We start from the raw sequence: 25,837 nt of genomic DNA on the forward strand, positions 1-25,837 counted from the left end.
CTGTGGGCTGCACTTCCTTCCATTGTAACATGAAGAAGCTGTACCCAGTGATCTTGAAGGAGAAATTCTGTCTTACTGTGTTCACATGGCCAAAACACATGTGCAGCTGTTGGATCCCTCTCGAGTAGAGAAAATGTTTGGAGGACACTTCCCTCACCTCATGGCTTCCACGGAACCCCAGGCTCAGCAGTGGATTCTGTTTTCACCGAGATTGCTGGGCAAAGCTCTCAGGTAGAAAGGGTGTATCTGCCCTTAGGATGCCAAAGAGCTCCGAGCCCTGATTGGTTTGCACTTGTCAGCATCAGACCCCACAACCATCCAGGATTCATTTCATCTGGGTTATCAGCATCTCCTGGATGTCTTCCCTCAATCGCTGATTCTCCCGTCAAACTTCTCTCAAAGCCTCTTTTCATATGAAGATACAAACTCATCACCTCGATAGCAAACCTTAATCACCGTGTGCCAGCACTGTTCCTTTAGGGATTTGTTGAGCACTCAGAACCACTCTGTGAGGTAAGCATTTTTTTTAATATGGTAAAATGCAATTAACGTAAAATTTACCCATTTTAACGATTTTAAAGTGTACAGTTCAACGGCATTAAGTACGTTCACCGTGTTTTACAACTATCACCACTATCTAGTTCCAGGACTTTTTCATCTCCCCAAAAGGAAACCCCATACCTATTAATCAGTCACTCCTCATTTCTCCCACCCCTATAGTTCCTGGCAACTGCTAATCTGCTTTTTGCCTCTATGTATTCCAGATATATCATATAAATGGAATCATATAGTATATGGCCTTTTGTATCTGGCTTCTTTCACTTAGCATGTTTTCAAGTTTCATCCATGTTGTAGTATGCATCAATACTTCATTCCTTTTTTTAAATTTGGGCTGAAATTCATATAACATAAAATCAATCATTTTAATTTGTACAATTCAGTGACATTTAGTGCATTTACAATGTTGTGCAACCACCACCTCTATCAAGTTCCAAAGCCTTTTCATGATCACCCCAAGAAAAACCGTACATTCATTATGCAATCACTTCCTGTTTCCCTCTACCCTCAGCCCTGGCAACCACCAGTCTGCTTTCTGTCCCTATGGATTTGCCTATTCGGGACATCTCATGTAAGTGTCATCCCACAACATGTGGCCTTTTGTGTCTGGCTTCTTTCACTTAGCATAATTAGTTCTCAAGCTTCATACGTGTTGTAGCAGGTGTCAGTACTTCATTCCTTTTTGTGGCTGAATAATATTCTGTTGTATGGATACGTATGCCACTTTTTTTTTATCCGTTCATTTGTTTGTGGACATTAGAGTTTCTACCAGTTGGCCATTGTGGATAATGCTGCTATGAACATTCTTGTAGAAGTTTTGGTTTGCACATCTGTTTTCAGTTCTTTTGGGTCTATACCTAGGAGTAGAATTACTGGGTCATATGGTAATTCTATGTTTAATTTTTGAGGAGCCTCCAAAATGTTTTCTGCGGTGGCTGCACCATTTTATATTCACACCAGCAATGTGTGAAGGTTCCAGTTTCTCTGCATCCTTGACTACACTTGATATTTTCCAATTTTTAATTCCAGCCATTTTAGTGGGTGTGAGGTAATATCTTGTTGTGGTTTTGACTTGCATTTCCCTAATAACTAATGATTTTGAGTATCTTCACATGCCTTCTTTGTATATCTTCTTTGTAGAAGTGTGTGTTCAAGTTTGCTCATTTATGATTGTTTGTCCTTTTCTTGTTGAGTTGTAAAAGTTCTTTATATATTGTGGATATATCAGATGTGTGACTTGCAAATATTTTTTTCTAGACAGTGGTGTGTCTTTTCACCCTCTTGGTAGCGTCCTTTGATGTACAAAAGTTTTTAATGTTGATGAAGTCCAATTTTTCTATTTTTTCTTTTGTTCCTTGTGCTTGGAGTTTCATAACTAAGAAACCATTGTTTACCCCTATGTTTCTTCTAAGAGTTTTGTAGTTATAGCTCTTACATTTAGGTCTTTGATCCATTTTGAGTTGATTTTTGCATATAGTGTGAGATAAGGGTCCAACTTAATTCTTTTGTATGTGACACCAATTGTCCCGGCACCGTTTGTTAGAGAGACTATTCTTTCCTCCATTGGACAGTCTTGGCACCCTTGTTGAAAATCAATTGACCATAGATGTCTGGGTTTAATTTTGGACTCACAGTTCTATTCCATTGATCTACCTGTCTATTATTGTGCTAGTACCACAAGTTTCAATTATTGTAGCTTTATTGTAGTAAGTGTTGAAATGACAAAGTGTGAGTCCTTCAACTATGTTCTTTTTTCAAGACTATTTTGGTTATTTGGGGTCCCTTGGAATTCCATATGAATTTTAGGATCAAGTTTTCCATTTCTTCAAAAAAGATCAATGGGATTTTGATAGGGATTGCACTGAAGCTGTAGGTCACTTTGGAGAGCATTACCATTAACAACATTAGGTCTTCCAATCCATGAATACCAACAACAGATTATCTGAGATGCTACATGAGCAACAATAATAAAAATACAATGAAGAAAGGGAAATGATGCCATTTACAATAGCATCAAAAAGGATAGAATACTTTGTAACAGAGGAGGTGTAAGACTTGTACATTGAAAACTACAAAATATTATTGAAATAAATTAAAGAAGACTGAAGGGAATGGAAAGACATCCCATGTTTATGAGGGACAACTGATTTTTGTGTGTTGGTCTTGTATCCTGCAGTTTTGCTTTATGTGTTTATAGGAATTTGTCCTTTTCAACTAGGTTATCTAACTTGTAGATGTACAATTGTTCATATAGTTCTCTAATGATATTTTTCCATTTCTGTAAGGTCAGAAGTAACATCTCTGCTTTCATTTCTGATTTTAGGAATTTGAATCTTCCTTTTTTTGTCAGTCAGTTTAACTAAAAGGTTTGTCAATGTTGATCTTTTCAAAGAACCAACTTTCGGTTTTGTTGGTTGTCTCGATTGTCTTTCTAGTCTCTATTTTGTTTTTTTATGCTCTGATCTTTACTATTTCCTTCCTTCTGCTAGCTTTAGCTTTAATTTGCTCTTCTTTTTATAATTCACTAAGGTAGAAGTTTGGGTTATTGATTTGAGATCTTTCTTTTAATATGGGTATTTATAGCTATAAATTTCTCTCTGAGTACTGCTTTCACTTTATCCCATAGGTTTTGGTATGTTGGGTTTTTGTTTTCATTTATCTCAAAGTATTTTCTGATTTCCCTTATGATTTCTTCGTTAGCAATTGGTTGTTTTAAGAGTGTGCTGTTTAATTTCCACTTATTTGTGAATTGTCCAACTTTCCTCCTGCCAATGATTTCTAGTTTCTTTCTGTTTTCAAAAGATATTTTCTCTGTGGTTCCAATCTTTCAAAATTTATTAGACTTGTTTTGTGGCCTAAAATATTGTACATACCAGAGATTGATCCATGTGAACTTGAAAAGAATGTGTATTCTGCTATTGTTGGGTGGGGTATTCTGTAGTTAGATCTAGTTGGTGTATAGTGTTATTCATGTCCTCTGTTTCTTTATTGATCTTTTGTTTAGTTATATCCTTTTTGAATGTGAGGTAGTGATGTCTCTGACTGTTACTGTAGAACTATTTCTTCCTTTAATTCTGTCAGTTTTTGCTTTATATATTTTGGGGCTCTGTTGTTAGGTGTGTAGATGTCTATAATTGTTATATCTTCTTGAGGTATTGACTCTTTTCTAAATATATAATGCTTTTGTCTCTTGTGAAAAAATTTTACTTAAAGTCTACTTTGTCTGATGTCAGTGTATCCACCTCTGCTCTCTTTTGGTTACTATTTGCATAGAATATCTTTTTCCCTCCTGTTACTTTCAACCTAATTGTATCCTTGGATCTAAAGTGACTCTCATGTAGACAGCATATAGTCAGATCATGTTTTGTTTGTTTGTTTGTTTTATTTTATTGTGGTTGTAATAGTTTATAACATTGTGACATTTTGGTTGTACATTATTATTTGTCAGTCATAATATATATTTGCCCCTTTACCTCTTATGCCCAGCCCCAACCCCCTTCCCCTCTGGTAACCACTAATCTGTTCTCTTTGCCCATGAATTTGTTTATCTTCCACATATGTGTGAAATCATATGGTGTTCATCTTTGTCTGTCTGGCTTATTTTGCTTAACATCATACCCTCAAGGTCCATCCATGTTGTTGTGAATGGGACAATTTTGTCATTTTTTATGGCTGAGTAGTATTCCATTGTATATATATACCACATCTTCTTTATCCATTCATCGGTCACCGGACACTCAGGTTGCTTCCATGTCTGGGCTATTGTGAATAATGTTGCAGTGAACATAGGAATGCATAAGTCTCTTTGAATTGTTGATTTCCTGTTCTTTGGATAAATACCCAGTAGTGGGATAGCTGGGTGGTATGATACTTCTATTTTTAAGTTTTTGAGGAATCTCCATAGTGTTTTCCACAGTGGCTGCACCAGTTTGCATTCCCACAGTGTCCGTTTTCTCCACATCCTCCCCAACATTTGTTGTTTTTTGTCTTGGTAATTATAGGCATTATGACAGGTATAGGGTGATATCTCATTGTAGTTTTGATTTGCATTTCCCTGATGATCAGTGGTGTTAAACATCTTTTCATGTGCCTCTTGGCCATCCATATATCTTCTTTGGAAAAATGTCTGTTCATATCCTCTGCCCATTTTTTAATCGTGTTGTTTGTTTTTTTCTTGTTGAGTTGTATGAATTGTTTATATATTTTTGAGATTAAGCCCTTGTCAGATATATGATTTGCAAATATTTTCTCCAAATTTCTGGGTTGTCTTTTCGTTTTGATCCTGGTTTCCTTTGCCTTGCAGAAGCTCTTCAGGCTGATGAAGTCCCATTTGTTTATTTTTTCTTTGTTTCCCTTGCCCAAGTAGATATGGTATTTGAAAATATCCTTCTAAGACTGATGTCAAAGAATGTACTGCCTGTATTTTCTTCTAGGAGTTTTATGGTTTCACAACTTACCTTGAAGTCTTTAATCCATTTTGAGTTAATTTTTGTGTATGGTGTAGGATAATGGTTCACTTTCATTCTTTTGCATGTGGCTGTCCAGTTTTCCAAACACCTTTATTGAAGAGATTTTCCTTTCTCTATTGTATGTTCTTGGCTCCTTTGTTGAAGATTAACTGTCCATAGATGTGTGGTTTTATTTCTAGGCTTTCAATTCTGTTCCATTGATCTATGTGTCTGTTTTTGTGCCAGTACCGTGCTCTTTTGATTACTACAGCTTTGTAGTATATTTTGAATTCAGGGAGCGTGATACCTCCAACGTTGTTCTTTTTTCTCAGGATTGTTTTGGCTATATGCGATCTTTTGTTGTTCCATATGAATTTTGGGATTCTTTCTTCTATTTCTGTTAAGAGTGTCATTGGGATTCTGATTGGGATTGCGTTGAACCTGTAGGTTGCTTTAGGTAGTATGGACATTTTAACTATGTTTATCCTTCCAATCCATGTGCCTGGAATATCTTTCCATTTCTTTATGTCATCACTGATTTCTTTCAATAATGTCTTAGAGTTTTCATTTTATAGGTCTTTCACCTCCTTGGTTAAATTTATTCCTAGATATTTTATTCTTTTTGTTGTGGTTGTAAATGGATTGTATTCTTGAATTCTCTTTCTGTTAGTTCATTATTTGAGGGTAGAAATGCAACTGATTTTTGTAAGTTGATTTTGTACCCTCCAACTTTGCTGTAGTTGTTGATTCTTTCCAATAGCTTTCCAATGATTCTTTAGGGTTTTCTATATATAAAATCATGTTGTCTGCAAAGAGTGAGAGTTTCACTTCCTCCTTGCCAATTTGGATACCTTTTATTTCTTTTTCTTGCCTGATTGCTCTGGCCAAAACCTCTGGTACTATGTTGAATAAGAGTGGTGAGTGGGCATGCTTGTCTTGTTCCTGTTCTCAGAGGGATGGCTTTCAGCTTTTCCCCATTGAGTATGATGATGGCCATGGGTTTGTCATATATGGCTTTTATTATGTTGAGGTACTTTCCTTCTATACCCATTTTATTGAGAGTTTTTGTCCTAAATGGATATGGGATCTTGTCAAATCAAATGCTTTCTCTGCGTCTATTGACATGATCATGTGGTTTTTATTCCTCATTTTGTTAATGTGGTGATCACATTGATTGATTTGTGGATGTTGAACCATCCCTCTGTCCCTGGTATAAATCCCACTTGATCATGATGTATGATCCTTTTGATGTATTGCTGTGTTCGGTTTGCCAATATTTTGTTAGGGATTTTTGCATCTACATTCATCAGCAATGTTGGCCTGTAGTTTTCCTTCTTTGTGTGTATGGCTTTGGGATCATGGTGCTATTGGCCTCGTAAAATGTGTTAGGAAGTGTTCATCTTCCTCATTTTTTTTGAGTAGTTTGAGAAGGATAGGTACTAAATCTCCTTTGAATGTTTGCTAGAATTCTCCAAAGAAGCCATCTGGTCCTGGACTTTTATTTTTGGGGAGATTTTTGATTACTGTTTCAGTCTCTTTACTTGTGATTGGTCTATTCAGATTCTCTGTTTCTTCTTGATTCAGTTTTGGGAGGTTGTATGAGTCTAAGAATTTATCCATTTCTTCTAGATTGTCCAATTTGTTGACATATAGTTTTTCATAGTATTCTCTTATAATCCTTTGTATTTCTGTGCTATCTGCTGTAATTTCTCCTCTTTCATTTCTAATTTTATTTATTTGAGCCTTCTCTCTTTTTTTCTTCATGAATCTGGCTAAGGGTTTTTGTTGATCTTCTCAAAGAACCAGCTCTTAGTTTCATTGATTCTTATTGCTTTTTTTTGGTTTCAATTTCATTTATTTATGCTCTAATTTTTATTATTTCTCTCCTTCTTCAGACTTTGGGCTTTGTTTGTTCTTTTCCTAGTTCTGTTAGGTGTAATTTAAGATTGCTTATTTGAGATTTTTCTGGTTTGTTAAGGTGGACCGGTATTGCTATGAATTTCCATCTTAGGACCACTTTTGCTGCATCCCATATGAGTTGGTGTGGTCTATTTTCATTTTTCGTTTGTCTCCAGATATTTTTTTATTTCTCCTTTAATTTAGTGAATGAGCCATTTGTTGTTCAATGGCGTGTTGTTTAGTCTCCACATGTTTGTCATTTTCCCAGCTTTTTTCTTGGAGTTGATTTCTTGTTTCATAGCATTATGGTTGGAAAACATGCTTGATATGATTTCAATCTTCTTAAATTCATTGAAGCTTGCCTTGTTTCCCAACATATGGTGTATCTTTGAGAATGTTCCATGTGCACTTGAGAAGAATGTATTCTGCTGATTTTGGATGGAGTGTTCTATATATATCTAGTAAGTCCATCTGGTCTAGTTTTTCATTTAGTTCCATTATTTCATTGTTCACTTTCCTTCCAGTTGATCTATTCATTGATGAAAGTGGGGTGTTAAGGTCCCCTACTATTATTGTGTTGCTGTTAATGTCTCCTTTTAGGTCAATTAATAGTTGCTTTATGTACTTTGGTGCTCCTGTGTTAGGTGCATGTATATTTATAAGTGTTATGTCCTCTTAGTGGGGTATCCGTTTTATGATTATATACTGCCCCCCTTTCTCATTGCATTTTTTATCTTGAAATCTATTTTGTGTGATATAGGTATGGCAACACCTGCTTTCTTTTGTTTGCCATTAGTTTGGAGTATTGTCTTCCATCCCTTCACTCTAAGCCTGTGTTTGTCTTTAGAACTGAGATGTGTTTCCTGGAGGCAGCATATTGTTGGGTCTTGTTTTTTAATCCTTCCAACCACTCTGTCTCTTTTGATTGTAGAATTCAATCCATTTACATTCAGAGTGATTATTGATAAGTGAGGGCTTAATGCTACCATTTTATCACTTGTTTTACTGTTGTTCTGTATTTCCCTTGTTTCTCGTCCCCTGTATTTCAGACTACCAGTTCAGTTTGGTGGGTCTCTGTGATGGTTTTATCAGTTTCCTCTTTATTTATCATTTGTGTCTTTGTTCTGATTTTTTGTTTAGTGGTTACTGTGAGGTTTGTGTAACAGATCTTGTAGATGAGATAGTCCATTTTATGATAGCCTCTTATTCCTTTGGTCTAAGCAGGTTCTATCCCTTCCCTCTTCCCCATCTAAGTTGTTTTTGTCACAACTTATTCCATTTTGTGTTGTGAGTTTGTGGTTAAATGAAGTGATTTTATTTATTTTTGATGTTTTCCTTCTCTTTATCTTTAAAGTTATAATTAAGTGTTTGCTAATCTGTTCTGAAAGAGAGCTGCAATTTTCTGATTTTGTTTGCCTATTTATCTCCTTGCTCAATCATAAACCCTTTCTTTTTTTTTTTTTTTTCAGGTATGAGGGCCTTCTTGAGCATTTCTTGTAGGGAGGTCTTATGGTGATGAACTCCCTCAGCTTTTGTTTATCTGGGAAAGTTTTTATTTCTCCATCATATCTGAAGGATATTTTTGCTGGGTAGAGTATTCTTGGCTGAAGGTTTTGTCTTTCAGAATTTTGAATATATCATTCCACTCTCTCCTAGCCTGTAGGGTTTCTCCTGAGAAATCTGCTGAAAACCTCATAATGGTTCTTTTGTAGGTTATTTTCTTCTGCCTTGCTGCCCTTAATATTTTTTCTTTGTCATTGATTTTTGCCAGTTTTACTACTATATGCCTTGGAGAAAGTCTTTTTACATCTGTTAGCTTCTTTTAATTCCAGCTCCTTCCCCAGGTTTGGGAAGTTCTCAGCTATTATTTCTTTGAACAAGTTCTCTGCTCCTTTCCCTCTCTGTTCTCCCTCTGCAATACCTATAATCCTTATGCTGCATTTCCTAGTTGTGTCGCATATTTCTTGGAGAACTTCTTCATTTCTTTTTAGTCTTATTTCTCTTTCCTCCTCTATATGAAGCATTTCTATAGTTCTATCCTCTAAATTGATATTTCTGTTCTCCATAATATCAGCTCTGTTATTTAAGGACTCCAGATTTTTCTTTATCTCATTCATTATCTTTTTTTATCTCCAACATTTCTGATTGGTTTTTCTTTATAGTTTCAATCTCTTTTGTGAAGAATTCCCTTTGTTCATTAAGTTATTCCAGATTTCATTAAACTGTCTTTCTAAGTTCTGTTGTAACTCATTGAGATTTTTGGGATAGCTATTTTGAATTCTCTGTCATTTAAATTGTAAATTTCTGTGCCTTCAGGATTGATTTCTGGGTTTGTCTTTTTCCTTCTGGTCTGGAATATTAATATACCTCTTTGATGGGGTGAATTTGTGACTTTGCATAGTGATAATATCTGGTTGCAGATTCCACCTGTCACCACTAGGGGAGGGGAGGAGCTGTGTCCAAGCCTGGGCCATTCCTTGGGACCACAGTGGTCCTGTGGGCTATCCCACTGAATGGGAAAGCAATCACACAGGGGCTCAGGGCTGCTGCTGCCTTCTCCCACAGTCCTACTGAGATGTGCTTCCCCATTCAGGGTTGTAGTGGTACTGTGGGCATTTGAAGCACCAGGGAAATCATTGATTTGGGTATGCAGATCCGTTGTTGTCTCCTCCTAGGTCACACCAGCCGTTGTGCTTGATGGGTGGGGCGTCCACACTGGGTCCGAGCCTGGGCCACTCCTTGGGGGCCATGGCAGCTCTGTGGGCTCTCCCACTGGACAGGAAAGTGATCACACAGGGGCTCAGGGCTGCTGCTGCCTGCACCCACAGTCCTGCCAAGATGCGCTCCCCACTTCAGGGCCACAGCGTTACTATGGGTGTTCACAGCAGCTGGGAACTTATTCAGCTGGGTGTGCAGTACTGCCGCTATCTCCTCCTAGGTCACACCACCCATTGTGCTTGGTGGGTGGGGCCTCCCCACTGGGTCTGAGCCTGGGCCACTCCCTGGGGACCATGGTGGCACTGTGGGTTCTCCCATTGGACAGGAAAGCAATCACACAGGGGCTCAGAGCTGCTGTCACCTGTTCCTACAGTCATGCTGAGGCATGCTCCTACCCTCGAGGCCTCAGCAGTGCTATGAGTGCTCCAGCTGGGAGAGTGATTGCACGTGTGTCACAGGGCTGCTGGGGGGCCAGAGAGTGCTCACCTATCTCCATCACCTCCCTAGGGGCAGTCCATCCACCATCAGATGTATAGTTATGCAGTTCTCTCAGGCATCCTATTGTGGTGTGTGGGTATCCTCCATTGATCAATGAATGTCCATTTAGTTGTAGTTTGAAGGGGGAGAGATGAAAGGAACAGCTCACTCTGCCATGTTGCTGATGTCACTCTGTTTGTTTTTTGTGAAATCCGTTCTGTCAGTCTCTGCCCTTTGATTGGAAAGTTTAATCCATTTATATTTAAAGTGATTGCTGATATGGAAAGCTTTACTTCTGCCATTTTGCTATTTGTATTCTATGTGTCTATATCTTTTTTGTACCTCAATTTCTCCATTACTACCTTCTTTTGTGTTTAATTGATTTTTTGTAGCATGCCATTTTGATTCCCTTCTCATTCTCTTTTCTCCATATTTTTTAGTTATTTTCTTAGTGGTTACCTTGTCTGGTGGGTTGAATAGTGTCTCCCCAAAATGTATATTCATCTGGAACCTCAGAATGTGACCATTTTTGGAAATAGTGTCTTTGCAGATATAATTATTAAGTTAAGATGTGGTCATATTGGATTAGGGTGGGCCCTAATCCAATGACTAGTGTCCTTATAAGAAAACTGAGACACACACAGAGGGAAGAAGGCTATGTGATGACTGAGGCAGAGACTATAATGATGCATATATAAACCAAGGCATGCCAAAGGTTTTTGGCAATGACCAGAAACTAGGAAGAAGCAAGGAAGAAGTCTTCCCTAGAGCCTCCAAGAGTATGGCCCTGTCAACACCTTGATTTCAGATTTGTAGCCTCCAGAACCACAAAAGAATAAATTTCTGTTGTTCAAGTCACCCAGTTTGTGGTACTTAGTTATGGCAGCCCCAAAAGACTGATACACTTGAGTATTACACTTGACAACAAACTAGTTTGAATTAATGCCAATTTAGCCTCAATAGTACACAAAACTCTACTCCTATATAGCGCCATTCCTCCTCCTTTATGTTGGTATTATCAGAAATAACATCTTTATATACACATTGTGTGCCATTAACATAGATATACAATTATTATTTTATGCATTTTTTTCAATTCATATAGGGAAAAAAGAGGAATTATAAACCAAAAATACAATAATAGTGGCTTTTATACTTATTTATATAGTTATCTTTACTGGTGTTCTTTTTTTAGTTTGTATAGCTTTGAATTGCTGTCTAGTGCCCTTTCATTTCAGCCTGAAGGACTCCCTTTACCATTTCTTGTAGAGCAGGTCTACTAGTGGTGAACTTCCTCATCTTTTGTTTATGTGGAAAGTCTTAATTTCTCCATTTTTGAAGGATAGTTCTGCTCAATATAGAATTCTTGGTTAACAGCTTTTTTCTTTCAGCTCTTTACATATTTCATCCCAGTGTCCTCTGGTCTCCATTGTTTCTGATGAGAAATTGGCCATTAATCTTATTAAGGATCCCTTGTACATGATGAATCTCTTTTCTCTTCCTGCTTTCAAGATTCTCTCTTTGTCTTTTGGCAGTTTGATAATAATGTGTCTCAGTGTGGCTTTCTTTGAATTTATCCTATTTGGAGTTTGTTGAGCTTCTTGAATGTGTAGATTCATGTCTTTCATAAAATTTGGGGAGTTTTCAGCCATTATTTCTTCAAATATTCTTTCTGCTCCCTTCTCTCTGTTCTCTCCTTCTGGGACTCTTCTTATACATATATTGGTTTGCTTGATGGTCTCTCACAGGTCTCTTAGGCTCTGTTCATTTCTCTTCATTCTTTTTTCTTTCTGCTCCTCAGACTGGATAATTTCAATTGCTCTATCTTCAAGCTCACTGATTCTTTCTTCTACTGCTCTAATCTGATGCTAAACCCATCTAGTGAATTTTTCATTTCATTTATTATACTATTCAGTTCCAGAATTTCTATTTAGTTACTTTTTATAAATTCTATCTGTTAATTTCTTTTTAATCAGTTGGTAGGAAATAATTAAGCATGTGCACCCCAGTGCCACCACTGAAATTCTTCTGTCTGGGGTACTTCTGAAACTCCTGCACACAGGATGGTAGCTGCCCATACCATGTCCCTCTTAGTCAAGACCAATGCTTTTGGGGGCTTCCTTAGAAGGAAATGAGCAAGGATACATTGCCTGCTTTCCTAGATTAGTCAAAAGGGGAGGCAGCCTGACAGAATTAGAAATATCACTGGCCTCAGAGTTCAGATCCTGGCTCTGCCACTTCCCTGTGAGGAATATCATTTCTCTGCACCTTGTATTCCTCATCTGTAGGGTGACCAACTTATCCTGGTTTGCCTGAGACTTTCCTGGTTTTGGCATTGAAAGTCCTGCATCCCAGGAAACCTCAGATGCAGGGAAACCCTACTCATCTATGAGATGGAGATAATACTAATACTAAAGGATGGTTGTGAGGAACAGAAAGAAGATACAGGAAAGCACCCAGGGCATGGTTGGGTTCTATAGTCATTTAATTGTTACTTATGCAAAGTGCAGGGAGGGTCTTTGAAGACTGGGAATGATACACCAAATAGCTAACACTTCGACATATAGACTTGCTTTCCATGGGGCACCTGAAAGCAGAACCTGGAGAATTTTCTGTTAGTTCTACTTGACCATTTCTGCCAGCTATCCCTCCGGAAAGATCGCCATGTGTCAGATCCCTACATGCTGCAAAGGGAGAACCATCACCTACCTCTTTGATGACACACCCAACGTCTCCTTCCTGGCTCTGTTCAATGCTGAAAGCCAGGGCTAGGTTAACTACAACGTGAAGGACTGGTGAGTGGGTTGGGGGAATCTTTCCCCTGTGTAAGTATCTCTGGGGGTAACAAAGGGGGGCACTGAAGTGACAGTCTCTGGGAAAAGGAGAGGCCAACAGTGTCCAGAGGTCTAGGAAGGCAGTGAGGCAGGGGTGAGGCCAGGCCTGCAGTGATTTGGGTACTTTGAGGCCTGGCCCTCACTTCCTGGATCCGTGTCATAGCCAATGAGAGGGGCAACTCCCCAAGTCCTGCTCCCAGAGCACTAAGATCTTAATTGTTGGCTGGACTCGTGGAAGAATTCTTTGGTGGAGAAAAGTGTTTTATACCAGGAGAGAGTGAAGGAGAGGCCTTGGGCACCAATTCCGTGGGGTCTTTTAAGAGAAGCCCTTATTCTTGTCAACAAAAAGTTGATTTTGTCTGGGCTTTCATAAGGTAATGTTCTCGGAAGGAATGACTTACTCGCATGTTACAGATGTTCTAGTTCCCATTTTTGTGCCTGAGATCTTATATGCTCAGGCTCCTGGGCACCAGGGCACAGGATCCATTTCTTCCCCTGTTGGGTTTGGCCTGAGCCTCTGTCATCTCCCTCAGACCCACCCTTCCTGACAGACTCCCTAGTAGTGTCACCAGGTGAAGGGGCCTCAGGCTATATTAGATGGGGGCAATGAGGCTGCCTGCAGGACTTCATGGTTCCTCCAGCCTGGGACTGAGTCTCAAGGCCCTGCCTGCCTGTGGCCTGAGGTGAGGCGGGCTGCCTTCAGGGGCCTGGTGGCAGCTCCTCACCTCTGTCTCTCTTCTAGCTGCCCATTTGTCTTGGTCTTGGATGCGGGAGGTGGGACCACCTACGACTACAAGGGCTGTGTAGTCCACAAGTGGAGCTGGGCCTCCAAGATGGAGACTTTGCTCTCCCTGGAATATAAGGTATGGGTGGGCAGCACAGGTGGGGTGGTCTCAGCAGCCTTTTTCAGGCTGCCCAGCATTAAGAGCCAGAGAGCTACCTGTGAGACAGGAGCCCCCCCCCCCAGGAGCTTGTGTTCTCACTTGGATGTTCCCAAGTTGGTGGGTGGTGGTGGTCCAGGGTTCACAGTGAACTGTTCACCAGCCTACAGCAACTGTTGGCTGCTGTACTGACCTTTCTTGGTGATAGCCTTCCTATTTTATTATTATTATTACATTTTGATAGTTAAAATGTCCTTTCTTTTAGAAAGTAACTGTTATAGTAGTTGATAGTTTTATTTTTAACGTCTTTATGTGGCAATAAGAAAATTCTATGTTGGTCTGCGCAGTTTTTGTTTTTATAACTTTAATTATCTGTTAAATAAAAAAATCTGGGAGTCAAAGGTGGCTGATAGACACAAACCCTTTTCTCATTCATTTGATTTTTCAGACAGCCATTCATCAAAGATTTATTAAATATTAAATCAATGTTGAATTACTAATATTAAATAGTAACTTAATACATTTAATTTACTAATAAAGTAATTAGGTGTGCTTGTCACTTTATCTAAGGCAGAGTTTCTCATCCTTGGCAATACTGACATTTGGAGATGGGTAATTCTTTGTTATAACTTTGCATTGTAGGATATTTAGCAGCATCCCACTAGATGCCAGTAGTACCCCCTCCCCCAGTTGTGACAACAAAAATATCTGCAGACATTGCCAAATGTCCTCTGGGGGCAAAATTGCCCCTGATTGAGAATCACCAATCTAGGGGATAGAAAGATAAGAAAGGCCCCTCAAGGGACTCAAAAGTCCCAGGGAGTAATAAGAATGTAGGGTAGAGAAAGATAAGGCCATGAAAGAGGTACAAGCTCATAGGGTTGGGGTTCAGAGAAAGATCACAGAACATAGAATCCACTTAAGGTGGCCTGAGATTAAGAGCCCCAAGGTAAGGTCATGGACAGAAGCACTCTTGGAGTGCATGGCGGGGCTCAGGCACCCTACCCCTAGCCTCCTGTCTCCTGCCCTTCTTGTTCATCCTCTACATTGGCCACTGGATTATCATTCTTATATCCCAGTTTCTATAGATCACACTTCTGCTCAGAACCATTCAATCCCTTAAACATGTCTTACCTTTCCTATCTCCTTGGCCTGAAATACGTCCCCTTCTCTCGCTGCCAATCCACATTTTCCCTCCTTCATAGCCCTGCTCAGATTTCCCCTCCTTCGTGGCACCCCAGCCCACATCCATTTCTCTCTTCTCACAGAGCCCACAGTCTGAGTTAGTTATTTGACAATTAGTCATGCAATGCAGAGATTCTCAGCTCTGGTCACATATCAGAATCACCTATGGGACTTTTAAAAAGTGCAGATCCTCAGGCTCAGCCCCAGAGAGATTCTGACTCAGTTGGTCTGTTATGAGTTTGAGCTTTCTGTAGTTTTCACAAAGATTTCCGATTCTTGGCTAGGTCCAAGACGCCCAATCAATCTAGGGGTGTGTTGAGTTGTCTTAATATAAAACTTTTTGTAGCTGTATGAAAAGTTTACCATCCAAGAAGATTATGAATCGGTTGCAGGCAGGCATGATGTGATGTGTCAGTGTGGCCAAGTGGACAAAGAACTGGGATGAGAGTCTGAGGAGCCAAGTGCTAGTGCAGGCTTTGCTAGACTCTGGCTGTGCAGCTTTGTGGAAATGACTCAGCTTCTCTGAGTCTCGGTTGTCTCATCAATGCAAGGTGGGTCACCAGACCTGCCCTCCTGCCTCCTGCTGCTTTGTGAATGAAATAATGGTGGGGAAGGTGCCTTGATGTCACTCAAGTGTTTTAGTTCCTTGTTCTGTTGCCTGGAGCTGCATACGTAAAAGCACAGCAGGGGCTGGTGCAGCCAGGAGTGGGCTGGAAGACAAGGTGGCCCTGGAGTTGGAACATGAGTGTGTGTGCATGTGATTCAGAGGGAGAGGGAGTAGCATCTCTAAAGGCTTGGAGTTGGGACTCAGTGTGGCTTCTTTACAAGTTCACAAGTGCTTCTTGTGAAGGAAGGGGAGCAGGAGGTGTACGTGTTCTGGGGAGGGGGTGAGAGGCGTTGGGTGTCAGGCTGAGGCGTTTGCATGTTGTCTTGGAGGCTGCAGGGGCCAGTTTGTTTTTACCCAGATATTTACCATTTCCAGTGTTTTTCCTTCCTCTCTGAAAATCAAAATTTCCCTCTGTATCATTTCTCTTCAGCCTGAAGAACTTCCTTTAGTATTTCTTGAAGTGCAGATCTGCTGGCAGCAAATTCTCTTGTTTCTTCCGTGTGAAAAATGTCTTTATGAAAGGATGCTTTTGCTGGATGTGGAATTCTGGGTTGACTGCTTTTCTGGGTTTTTTTTCTTCCAACATTTTAAAGATGTTGTTCCACTGTGTCTGTCTTCCATGGTGTATGATGAGGAGTCTGTAGTTATTCAAACCATTGTTTGTTTTCTTTAGCTGCTTTCAAGATTTTCTCTTTTCCTTGGTTTTCTAAGTGTGACTGTGAGGTGTCTGGGTGTGGTAGTCTTCATATTTATTCTGTTAGGGGTTTACTGAGCTTCTTGAATCTTTAAATTCATGTCTTTTACCAAATTTGATAAGTCTTCTGCCATTATTTTAGAGATAAAAAAGTGCTCCAATTTCTGTCCTTTTCTCCTGAGACTCCAATTACATGCATTTTAAGGCTTTTAGTATTACCCCAAAGGTCCCTGAGGCTCTGATCTTTTTTTGTGTTCAAATGTTTTCTCTTCTCAGATAGGATAATTTCTATGGATCTGTCTCCAAGTTCACTGACGTCATTCTGTCATCTCCATTCTGGTATTATGCTAATTCTGTGAAATTTTTTTATTTCAAATATATATTTTTAGTTCTAGAATTTCCATTTAGTTCTTTTTATATTTTCTGTTTCTCTGCTGAGGTTTCCTATTTTTTCATTCATTACAAGTATATTTTCCTTTGCCTCATCAAGTATGGTTAAATTAGCTGCTTTAAATTCCTTGTCTGATAATTTCAACATCTGGAATGTATCAGATGGGAATGGGTATCTGTTGCCTTGAGAACAGCTCACACATCACTGGTTCTTCACGTGTTGAGTAATTTTAGATTGCTGACAATGTGACTGTTATGTTGTGGAGTCTCTGAATTCTGATGTATTACTCTGAAGAGTGTTGATAGTTTTGTTTTAACAGGCAATGAACTTGATTAGGTTCACACCACAAACTTTGTCTCACCTGCAGTGGGCAGCAGCTCAAATCTCACTTCCATTTTTTTGTTTTCCCAGCTGTAAGCTGTCTTGAATTTGCCCTGCTCATGCATGGTTCAAGGATCAGGCAGAGATGTGGACAGTTTATACATAGAATTTGGAGCTCTATTTCTCTGGCTCTGTCCCTTCTGGAATTCTCTCCTTACTTTTCTGTAACTAGAGTTGCCCTAGGTTGTGTCCTTCAGTTCTTTGAGCTAGAAAGATGGTGGTATTTTGCCCATGGCTATGGCCTGCATTCAGGCTAAAGCTGTAAAATGAAAACTCATCCCATGCTGGTCCTGTCTTTTAAGTTTTGACTTTTCAAAATCTGCCTGCTTTGGTTTACTCTTCAGGGCCTTTGGGTTTTTTTTTTTTCAAGTTCTGTGGGAGGGTCAGCCTGTTAGGAGCTGACTCAGCTATGTTGGAAGCATAACTGGCTGGTTAGTTTTTAAGCTGGGGGCTGGCGTGCTTGGTCCAGCATTTGTGTGGAAGGTCAACTAGAGAGGGAAAGATCAGTGGATGGGCTAGTAGAAAGAATAGCTAGGGAGTTACTAGCCAGACCTCACATGATGAAGGGTGGTAACAACATTTTTTAAAGGAGCCTTTTCAGTAAAAGAATTCGATGGCATTCAGGCATGGGCTATAGCAGATAAATGAGAGGAGAAGGGAATTATAGATGACTCCTCAATGGAATGTGTGTCTGGATAGACATAGAGAAGTTTCTGAGAGGGTCGGAGATCAATGTGGTTTTAAACATGTTGATTGGGCACAGTGGCCATATCTCTCTGGGCTGTTGTGACATAATCCTCACCTAGGATGAGAGATTGAGATGATGGATATATGTGACTGGGCTGGCTCATGAGCTCCCAAGAAGATGAGCAGTGACTGACTTTGTAGAGCACTGTTATTTTGGGCAGTGGGGAGGGGAAGAGAAACCACCCAGGGAGCAGGGATAATAAAAACAGCTGCACCATGCTAAGCCCTTGACATGATTTATCCCATGAAATCTGCTCAGCACCCTAGGAGAAGGATTCTATTCCTGTCCCCAGGCTCAGAGAAGCTAATTAACTTGCCTAAAATTGCCCAACTGATAAGTGGCAACACTGGGATTTGAACCCTGTCCAACTGCAGGACTTGAGCTCCCAACCTCTATACTACCCTCTCTAGAAGGAGAACTGGAGAGGGTAGGGTTTCTCTTAAGTGAGAGTGATCTACAAGTTGTGAAGATGTCAAAAAACTTGGCAAGAAGACAGTTATGGATCAGATGTTTTCAGGGTGCTGGAGGGGACAAGCTTCCAGACTGTAGAATGTAAGGAAGGGGCTCAGTGGTGAGGAAGCTGAGTGTTGATCTTTGGGCCAGCAAGTGGGGTAGTAGAAAGAAATGGAGAGAGCAGAATGGAGAGTGTCTTCTTAGTTCAGAGGAGTCCCGGGGTGCGTGTATGGCCAGGGATTTTGAAGACAGAAGGAAGAATGCCATGCAGCAGTGCAGGGCTGTAGACTCCTAGGCCCTTGAGTAGGGCCACTGTGCATAAATAACTCTCTACACACATGAACCACCCAGGGGCCTTATGTGTGAGTTGCTCTGCCACGTCCTGACAATATCTGCTCATGTTTGGTATGGGCCTTTACGGCTTCAAAGCCACTTCCATAGTATTCATGTCATTTGACCCTAATACTAGCCTTTCACCTATTTCATATTGAAGAACTTGAGCTTCAGAGAGTCTCAATGGCTTGCTAACAGGAGGAAGAACTGGGACTTACCCCTAGACCACACAGTTCTCAGTACAGAATGAGTTGCTACAAGGGCATCTCGCCATCTCCATGTTCCTATCTGGGGCTGCTACATAGGAAATCCCCACCCTTTTGAAGTGGTAACAAAAGGTGGGTCCTTTGGGCCCTCCTCAGAGGAAGAGTAGTGAAAGAGTAGTGACGATTTGGTGACTGTATGGGAGGAGACTGAACACGTGTGGCTTGGCCCCTGCTGCGTTCCCTTTTGCCACCTGCCCACCCCTCTGCAGAGGGGTGTGTTCTGGAACCCCCTGCCGTGTGGTCAGCTTCCCAAGGCAGCTCTGCATGCTGTAGAGCAAGGCTCGTAGTCAGACCTGGTGCCTGGGTGGACACGTCATCTGATTCAGGGATGGTGCTGGCTTCTGACCCAGGTTGCCTCCCCATCCAGCTCTCGCAGAACTGAAGCTGATTCACCTGCCAGACGCCTGGGTCTCTTTCACAGTTGGTTCCTAGCTTGGGTTGGAAAGGGATGGGGCAGGGGTAAGAAGGCATCAGTTACTTTTTTCTGCTAATCCCCCAAAGAAAGGCTGGAATTCTTCTGTTTTCTCCATGAAAGCTAAATTCCAACATAAGAAATGGAAAGCCAAGCCCCGAACCCAGAAAGGTTTTGTTCTTTGTGGTGGATCAGGAAGGGGTGGGTGAGACAATAGAAACAGGCATCCGCTGATTACTGGTTTCTTCACCTGCAGGTGAATGAGCAAATGAAGCTAACGGTGCTGGGGCAGGGCTCCATCATGGTTACCTTCACCTCCACGAAGGAAAGAGTTATACTAAGTGTGTCCGCCAACAACTGTCCCCACAGGATACCACATTATAAAAAGGTACGGCAGAGCAGATCAGGCACCCATGCCTGACCCCTGGGCATCTCAATGTGGGTTTCCACTCCACGTCTCAATGCCTTTGCTCCTCTTACCTTCCCACCTCATGCAAGGCCCTGCCTCTTTCTCTGCCTAATGGACTCCTACTCATCATTCACTGTCTGACCTTAGCACCACCTTCTCTGTGAAACTTCTATCCATGAGTAGTCTTTCAGTTGTGCCAGGATCCAATGTAGACTGGCTTAAGCATGAAAAGAGTCTGTATTGGCTCAGTACACTGAAAAGTCTGTTGATAGGCAGCTTCAGGCATGGCTGGATCCAGGCCCTCAAATGATTCCATCAGATCTCCCCATCTCTTGGCTCTGCTTTCCTCTTTGTTGGCTTCATTCTCGGGGAGTTTCTGTCCTTAGGCTGACAAGATGGTCATGAGCATCTCTGAACACATTATTCTACCAGCTTTGGTTTCCCCAGGAGAAGGAGGGCTTCTCTTTCCTGAGTGTTCCAGTAGAAGTGCCAACACCAACATCATTGACTCTGTTGGCTGCACCTGCTTGAAATGTTTCCTGTAGCCAGGAGAGTGTGTTGCTCTCACTGGTGAGGCTGAGTGTCATGTCCTTCCTCGAAGCGAGCAGGTACAATCAGCCCCAGGTGTACCAGCTGGGCAAAGGATGAGGCAGGAGTATTTTCCCAAAGGAAAATCATAGTGCTGTCACCAGAAGAGGGAGAGATGATACTGGACAGAATAACTACCAATGGGTGTTGACGACCCTCCCACCACCCCCTTTCCCATCCTGGGTAGAGGCCACCTCTCTCTCTGCTCTGCCCTCGCAGCCGTGACTCACCTCTGTTCTAGCACTAATTTACTTACAAGCCAGTCTTCTCCACCAAATTGGGAATTCCCTGTGACTCCTACTGATGTCTGTTGCTCCAGGCACACCACAAAGACTGCTTCTAATTAAGTCCTTACTAAATATTTGTTGGGCAGGTGAGAAAACTGTGGGGACTGGGAACTCAATTCTTCCGTTCACTGGATCCGACTGTGTGCCTGGTCTCGACTCAGCATCATGGAGAGAGATGGAGAGGATGAAGGGGACACAGTCCCTGATCTTTGAGGAGTTTATAGTCTAGAAGAGAGCAGTTGACATACACCATGAAACTGGGGTGACCAAGGCCTCATGGATGGAGTAGGCCACTTGCACTGCGTGCAGGGTGCTTGGCTGGGATTGGCTCACTCTAGAAGGCTCCATGAAGTAGGAGCGGGGGGACCACACCTCCTAGTTTGCCCAGGGCCAGTTCTGGTGTATAGCTGTCAGCCTGGAGGAATTGTTAACAGCATCCCTTTTTGCTCTCAAAAGTGTCCCGGTTTTGATGATCAATTATATGGTCATCCTGAGCAAGAGGCTCTCGTGCCGAGGGAGCATTTGCCGCCACATGCCACAGGTTCACAGACTCACAGAGCTCCCCTAAGGAGCAGTCAGCCCAACGTCCTCACTTTACAGAGGGACACGGGCGACAGGCATTTGTTAGGGATCCGAGTTATCTGAACAAGAACAGAGAACACCTTTGTTTCTCCTGGAGGAAAGCGTTGCACCTGTTTTTTCCACCACATTTTCATTTCAGCAGCATTTCAACTTCATTAATTCATTAACTAATTCAATAAACATGTATTAGCACCTGCAGTGTGCCAAGATGGCTGCTGGGGATGTAGAAATGAAAGAAGTCTCTCCCTGTAGTTTCTGAAGTACTCTCAGTCTCGTGGAAGGGGCAAAAGCATCAGCACCAGTTGTAATCCAGCTAGACTGGTGTGGTGCACCAGAGAGGGCACTGTGGGGGCTGCTGGGCTGCAGGGACAGAGAGTGTTTGTGAAAGGGGTCTCTTAGGAGCACCCAGGACACCCAGATGCCTGTGACGTCAGCCTGCACTCACTCATTACTTCAAAGAGCAAAATCATCCCAGGATTTTGAGCCCATCTGGGCTGAGCTGAATGATCACACTTCTTGATGAGTCCATCCTGTCCATTTGGTTCCATACTCTTGCTCTATAAGCCATTGTTAAGTGACTAAGTATGTAGGAGGTCACATGTCTATATGTCTTAAAAACCTTTTTCAGACTGTGTAAAAAAATGTGTTTACTTTTCTGATAAAAGGCAATCAATATTAGAAAATTATTTGTTCCCATAAAATTGCAGTAATGCTGTATTTTCTTGGCAGCCTCTAATCTGTCATCGCTGAAGTTTGGAACACAGCTAAGAACCAGGACATAAGCAATTAAAGACCCTCGTGAACAGCCAAGAGAAACTGCTCTGAGTCCCTGTACCAAACCTGCCCTCTAGGCCTAGGAAAGCCCCTCAGTAATTCAAGTTTTATTTTTTCTTACCTAAATGCAACCTTAGCAAGCTAGAGCTAGAAGCACAGAGCTGTGCTGTCCAGTGTGGTAGCCACAAGTCGCAAATGGCCATTGAGCACTTGTATTGTGACAAGTCGGAATGGAGAGGGCAGAAAGTGAAAATACACACTGCAGTTCAAAGACTCAGTAGAAAAGAGGATGTAAAATTTCCCATTAATCGTTTATTTTGATTCTATGTTGAAATAATCATATTTTGATATATTGGGTTAGATAAACGTTATTAGAATTAATTTCACCTTTTAAGGAGGTTTTTTTTTTTTAATTGATGTTTTAATGGTTTCTAACATTGTGAAATTTTGGGTTGTACATTTTTGTTTGTCCATCACCATATATATGACTCCCTTCACCCCTTGTGCCGACCCCCCACCCCCACTGCCCCTGGTAACCACAGTCCAGTTTTCTCTGTCCATGTGTTGGTTGATATTCCACATATGAGTGAGATCATACAGTGTTTGTCTTTCTCTTTCTGGCTTATTTCACTTAACATAATACGCTCCAGGCCCATCCATGTTGTTGCAAATGGGACGATTTTGTCTTTTTTTATGGCTGAGTAGTATTCCAATGTATATATATACCACATTTTCCTAATCCAATCGTCAGTCGAGGGACACTTAGGTTGCTTCCACTTCTTGGCTATGGTGAATAATGCTGCAATGAACATAGGGGTGCATAAGCCTCTTTGGATTGTTGATTTCAGGTTCGTTGGATAGATTCCCAGTAGTGGGATAGCTGGATCATAGGGCATCTCCATTTTTAATTCTTTGAGGAATCTCCATACCGTTTTCCATAAAGGCTGCACCAATTTGCATTCCCACCAGCTGTATATGAGGGTTCCTGTTTCTCCACATCCTCTCCAACATTTGTTGTTTTTTGTCTTGGTGATTATAGCCATTCTAACGGGCGTGAGGTGGTATCTTAGTGTTGTTTTGATTTGCATTCCCCAAAGCCCCAGTAGATAGTTGTACATCATAGTTGCACATCCATCTAGTTGCTGTATGTGGGACGTGGCCTCAGCATGGCCAGAGAAACGGCGCGTTGGTGCACGCCTGGGATCCGAACCCGGGCCGCCAGCAGCAGAGCGTGCGCACTTAACCGCTAAGCCACGGGGCCAGCCCTAAGGAGGTTTTTCATTGTGGCTGCAGGAACGTTTAAAACTATGAATGTAGCTTGCATTATATTTCTGCTGGACAGTGCAGGTCTAGAAGGTGGAGTCTCCATAAGGGAAGCTCCCAGAGGCAGTCTGACAGTGTGGTGGGTAGAGGTTGGAAAGTTATTTCTTTAAAAGGACATCATAACTCAAAAAGCATAACTGTCTTGGGGACATTTAGCATAGGGATAAACAGACCCATACTTTAAAACAGCTTCTGAACGCAATATTGCATTCTAGATGATAGTCGTTGATGTTGACCAAGAAGACTGGCCAAAAAACATCAAGGTCATAACCCCTTCTGTTTGAGAATGCAGGGAGGTGTAATGTATATTACAACTTTCTAACTAGATTAACAACAAATTAAGAAAGATCAGATTTATTGTAGGTAACAGGATTTCCGAAAGTTAGCTGCCAGGTTAAGCCTCTCAAGGCTCAGGGAATTGGCTCATCTTCGAGTCTTGGACCACGAGAGCTACAAGGAGCTCCGGAGGAAATTTGCTGAGTGTGGGGCCTGGCAGAGAGCCTAGGCTAGGAAGAGGCCACAGGGCCTTGGGCTAGTCTCTCTTCTTTCTGGGCCTCAGTTTCCCCATCCATAGAGTGATGTGTAAGGGCCCACCCAGCTTTCACACGCTCCCGTCCTGGGACTTGCCCAGTCTGCTTCGTGTCATCCTGTGTGTGTGTTCAGGGCTGGTGATCACTCGTGGCAGTCTAGGAAAGCTGAGAGTGGGGGGTAGGGTGGCCTCCTCTCTCAAAGTCCCTGTCACTGGGAAGCTTGTTAAATGGCTTCCCCAGACACCCGTCACCCTGGCCGGAGCCACGCATCAGAGCGACAGGCAGAACGGCAGTCCCCGCTTTTACGGCCCTGCGGCCGGGCTCCTCGCTGTACATTTCTATCAAGGCAGCGCTGTGGAAGGGAGGCGACACCTCAGTTTAAATGCTTTATTAGCTCAGAGTGCTGCCTCAGATGGTTTTTGGAAGCAGGCTGGGTACAAATTACAAATAAATAAATAAATTTAGCCCAGAGGCTGCAGCGGGGGCCAACAGTCGGAAGTGGTTGAGGCTTCACGATTAACTGGGGCGTCCTTTACAGAAGTCCTGCCTGTGGGCCGGGAGGGACACGTGGCCGCCTGCATTGTTCTTTAGAAAATCTGTCCACCATCCACCCCATTCTCTCTCCACCTGAGGCTTCAATTCCACAGAAGAAACATTTTTTCACCCCTCCTGTCTGTTAACTGGGAGATAGAGAAAGCATGGTTCCTGCCTTCAAGGGGCTAACCAAGTTTAGAGATAAAGTAAAAAATGACCAGGACCCAGGGCAGCAAGGACAGAAATGGGCCGACGCTCAAGTTTTAGCACACGCAGCGATGGCTGCTGGCTGGGGAAATGAGTGAGGGCTTCCTGGAGAAGTCAGACCTTGACTGCAGTTAACCCTGGGATCTGAGCCTGGTTCTGCAGGACCATTGACATGCTCCAGCAGAAGGAGGGGTTGAACTGCAGGAACTGCCGTCCCACAGGGAGCGCCAGAGCCAGAGTGCCCTTCAGAGTAACCCCAAATTGAGGCGGGAGGCCTGGGCCTTGTGCCCCACAGGGGTCAGTCACTCTGTGTAACCTTGTCTGAGGGCGGTTTCTCAGCTGAGATTCTCTGGCAGCTGGAGGGATGAAGGCGATTCTGGAGGATGCGTACAGAGGGGGAGTGGCAGCAACGGCTCTGGAGAGGCCTTTGTCCGTCCAGTTATTCGTTCATGCAACAAGCATTTATTGAGCACCTTCTGAGAGCATGACAGGCCCTCAGACACAGAGGAGACCGAGACCCGGTCCCAGTCCTCTAGGAGCTTAGTCTAGCTGGGGAGACAGGCTCAAATGTCTGCATTTCCTTCATCAAGGACAAACTTCTGTCTTCAGGCTGTGTAGAGAGCATGATGGGGGTCCAAGGCAAGGAACAGCTCTGCCCAGCAGCATCGGGGAAGACCCCCAAGGAGGGGACGTTTGCGTCAGGTTGGGCCAGTGTGCAGGCATTCGCTGGGCTGAGGGGGGGGAGGTGTGTGCCAGGCGGAAGGGACAGCACAGCCTCCAAACTGGAGCAAGACCCGGTTGTCGCTGGGCTGGGCAGACAGCCCCTGGCAGGGCAGGTGACCATGCCCTCCTTCCCCTTGGCATCTCCCCAGGTGAAGCACAGAATCAACAGAGGAAGGGTCTAGGCTGAGCCAGGCCGTGGTGGAGATCAAGTGGTGGTTTCAGAAGACAGTGTCTCTGTTCATAAATTCTGTCTTTCTGGCAGCAGGTAAGGGGACAGAAAGATGAGTGATGGCCTGGCCGATGGCTTCCCAAATCCTGGGTCTCCTGCAAGTGGCCTCCAAGGACAGCTCTTGACCACCCCAGGGAGGTGGGCATGGCAGGATGATTTCCCCGTTGGTAGATGGGACGATGAGGCTCAGAGTGCTAAAGGGACTTGCTCGAGGCCACGCAGCTAATAACAGCGACCTTGACCAAGTTCCGTGTCTGAGTGCTCTCCCGTGTGTCTTCAACGTCTCCATGTGATGGTCCTGTTTTCCTGGGCCTCTCATCATCTTTCATATCTCTCTCTGTCCCTCCCCCCACACCTAAGTCTCCT

The 25,837-nt window shown here is 42.6% G+C and overlaps 1 protein-coding gene across 1 annotated transcript in view; it reads left to right on the top strand.

The window, feature by feature from the left end:
• Positions 1 to 25,837, top strand: part of C2H3orf20 (chromosome 2 C3orf20 homolog) — an 80,114-nt gene that overhangs the window by 26,428 nt on the left and 27,849 nt on the right. The window contains 5 exon segments of the mRNA XM_058567980.1: positions 12,743 to 12,895; positions 13,677 to 13,797; positions 19,542 to 19,673; positions 25,110 to 25,221; positions 25,403 to 25,491. Of these exon segments, the coding sequence (XP_058423963.1) occupies positions 12,743 to 12,895; positions 13,677 to 13,797; positions 19,542 to 19,673; positions 25,110 to 25,221; positions 25,403 to 25,491 (607 nt within the window).

Source organism: Diceros bicornis, chromosome 2 (assembly GCF_020826845.1).
Source record: "Diceros bicornis minor isolate mBicDic1 chromosome 2, mDicBic1.mat.cur, whole genome shotgun sequence".
Taxonomy (NCBI): Eukaryota; Metazoa; Chordata; class Mammalia; order Perissodactyla; family Rhinocerotidae; genus Diceros; species Diceros bicornis.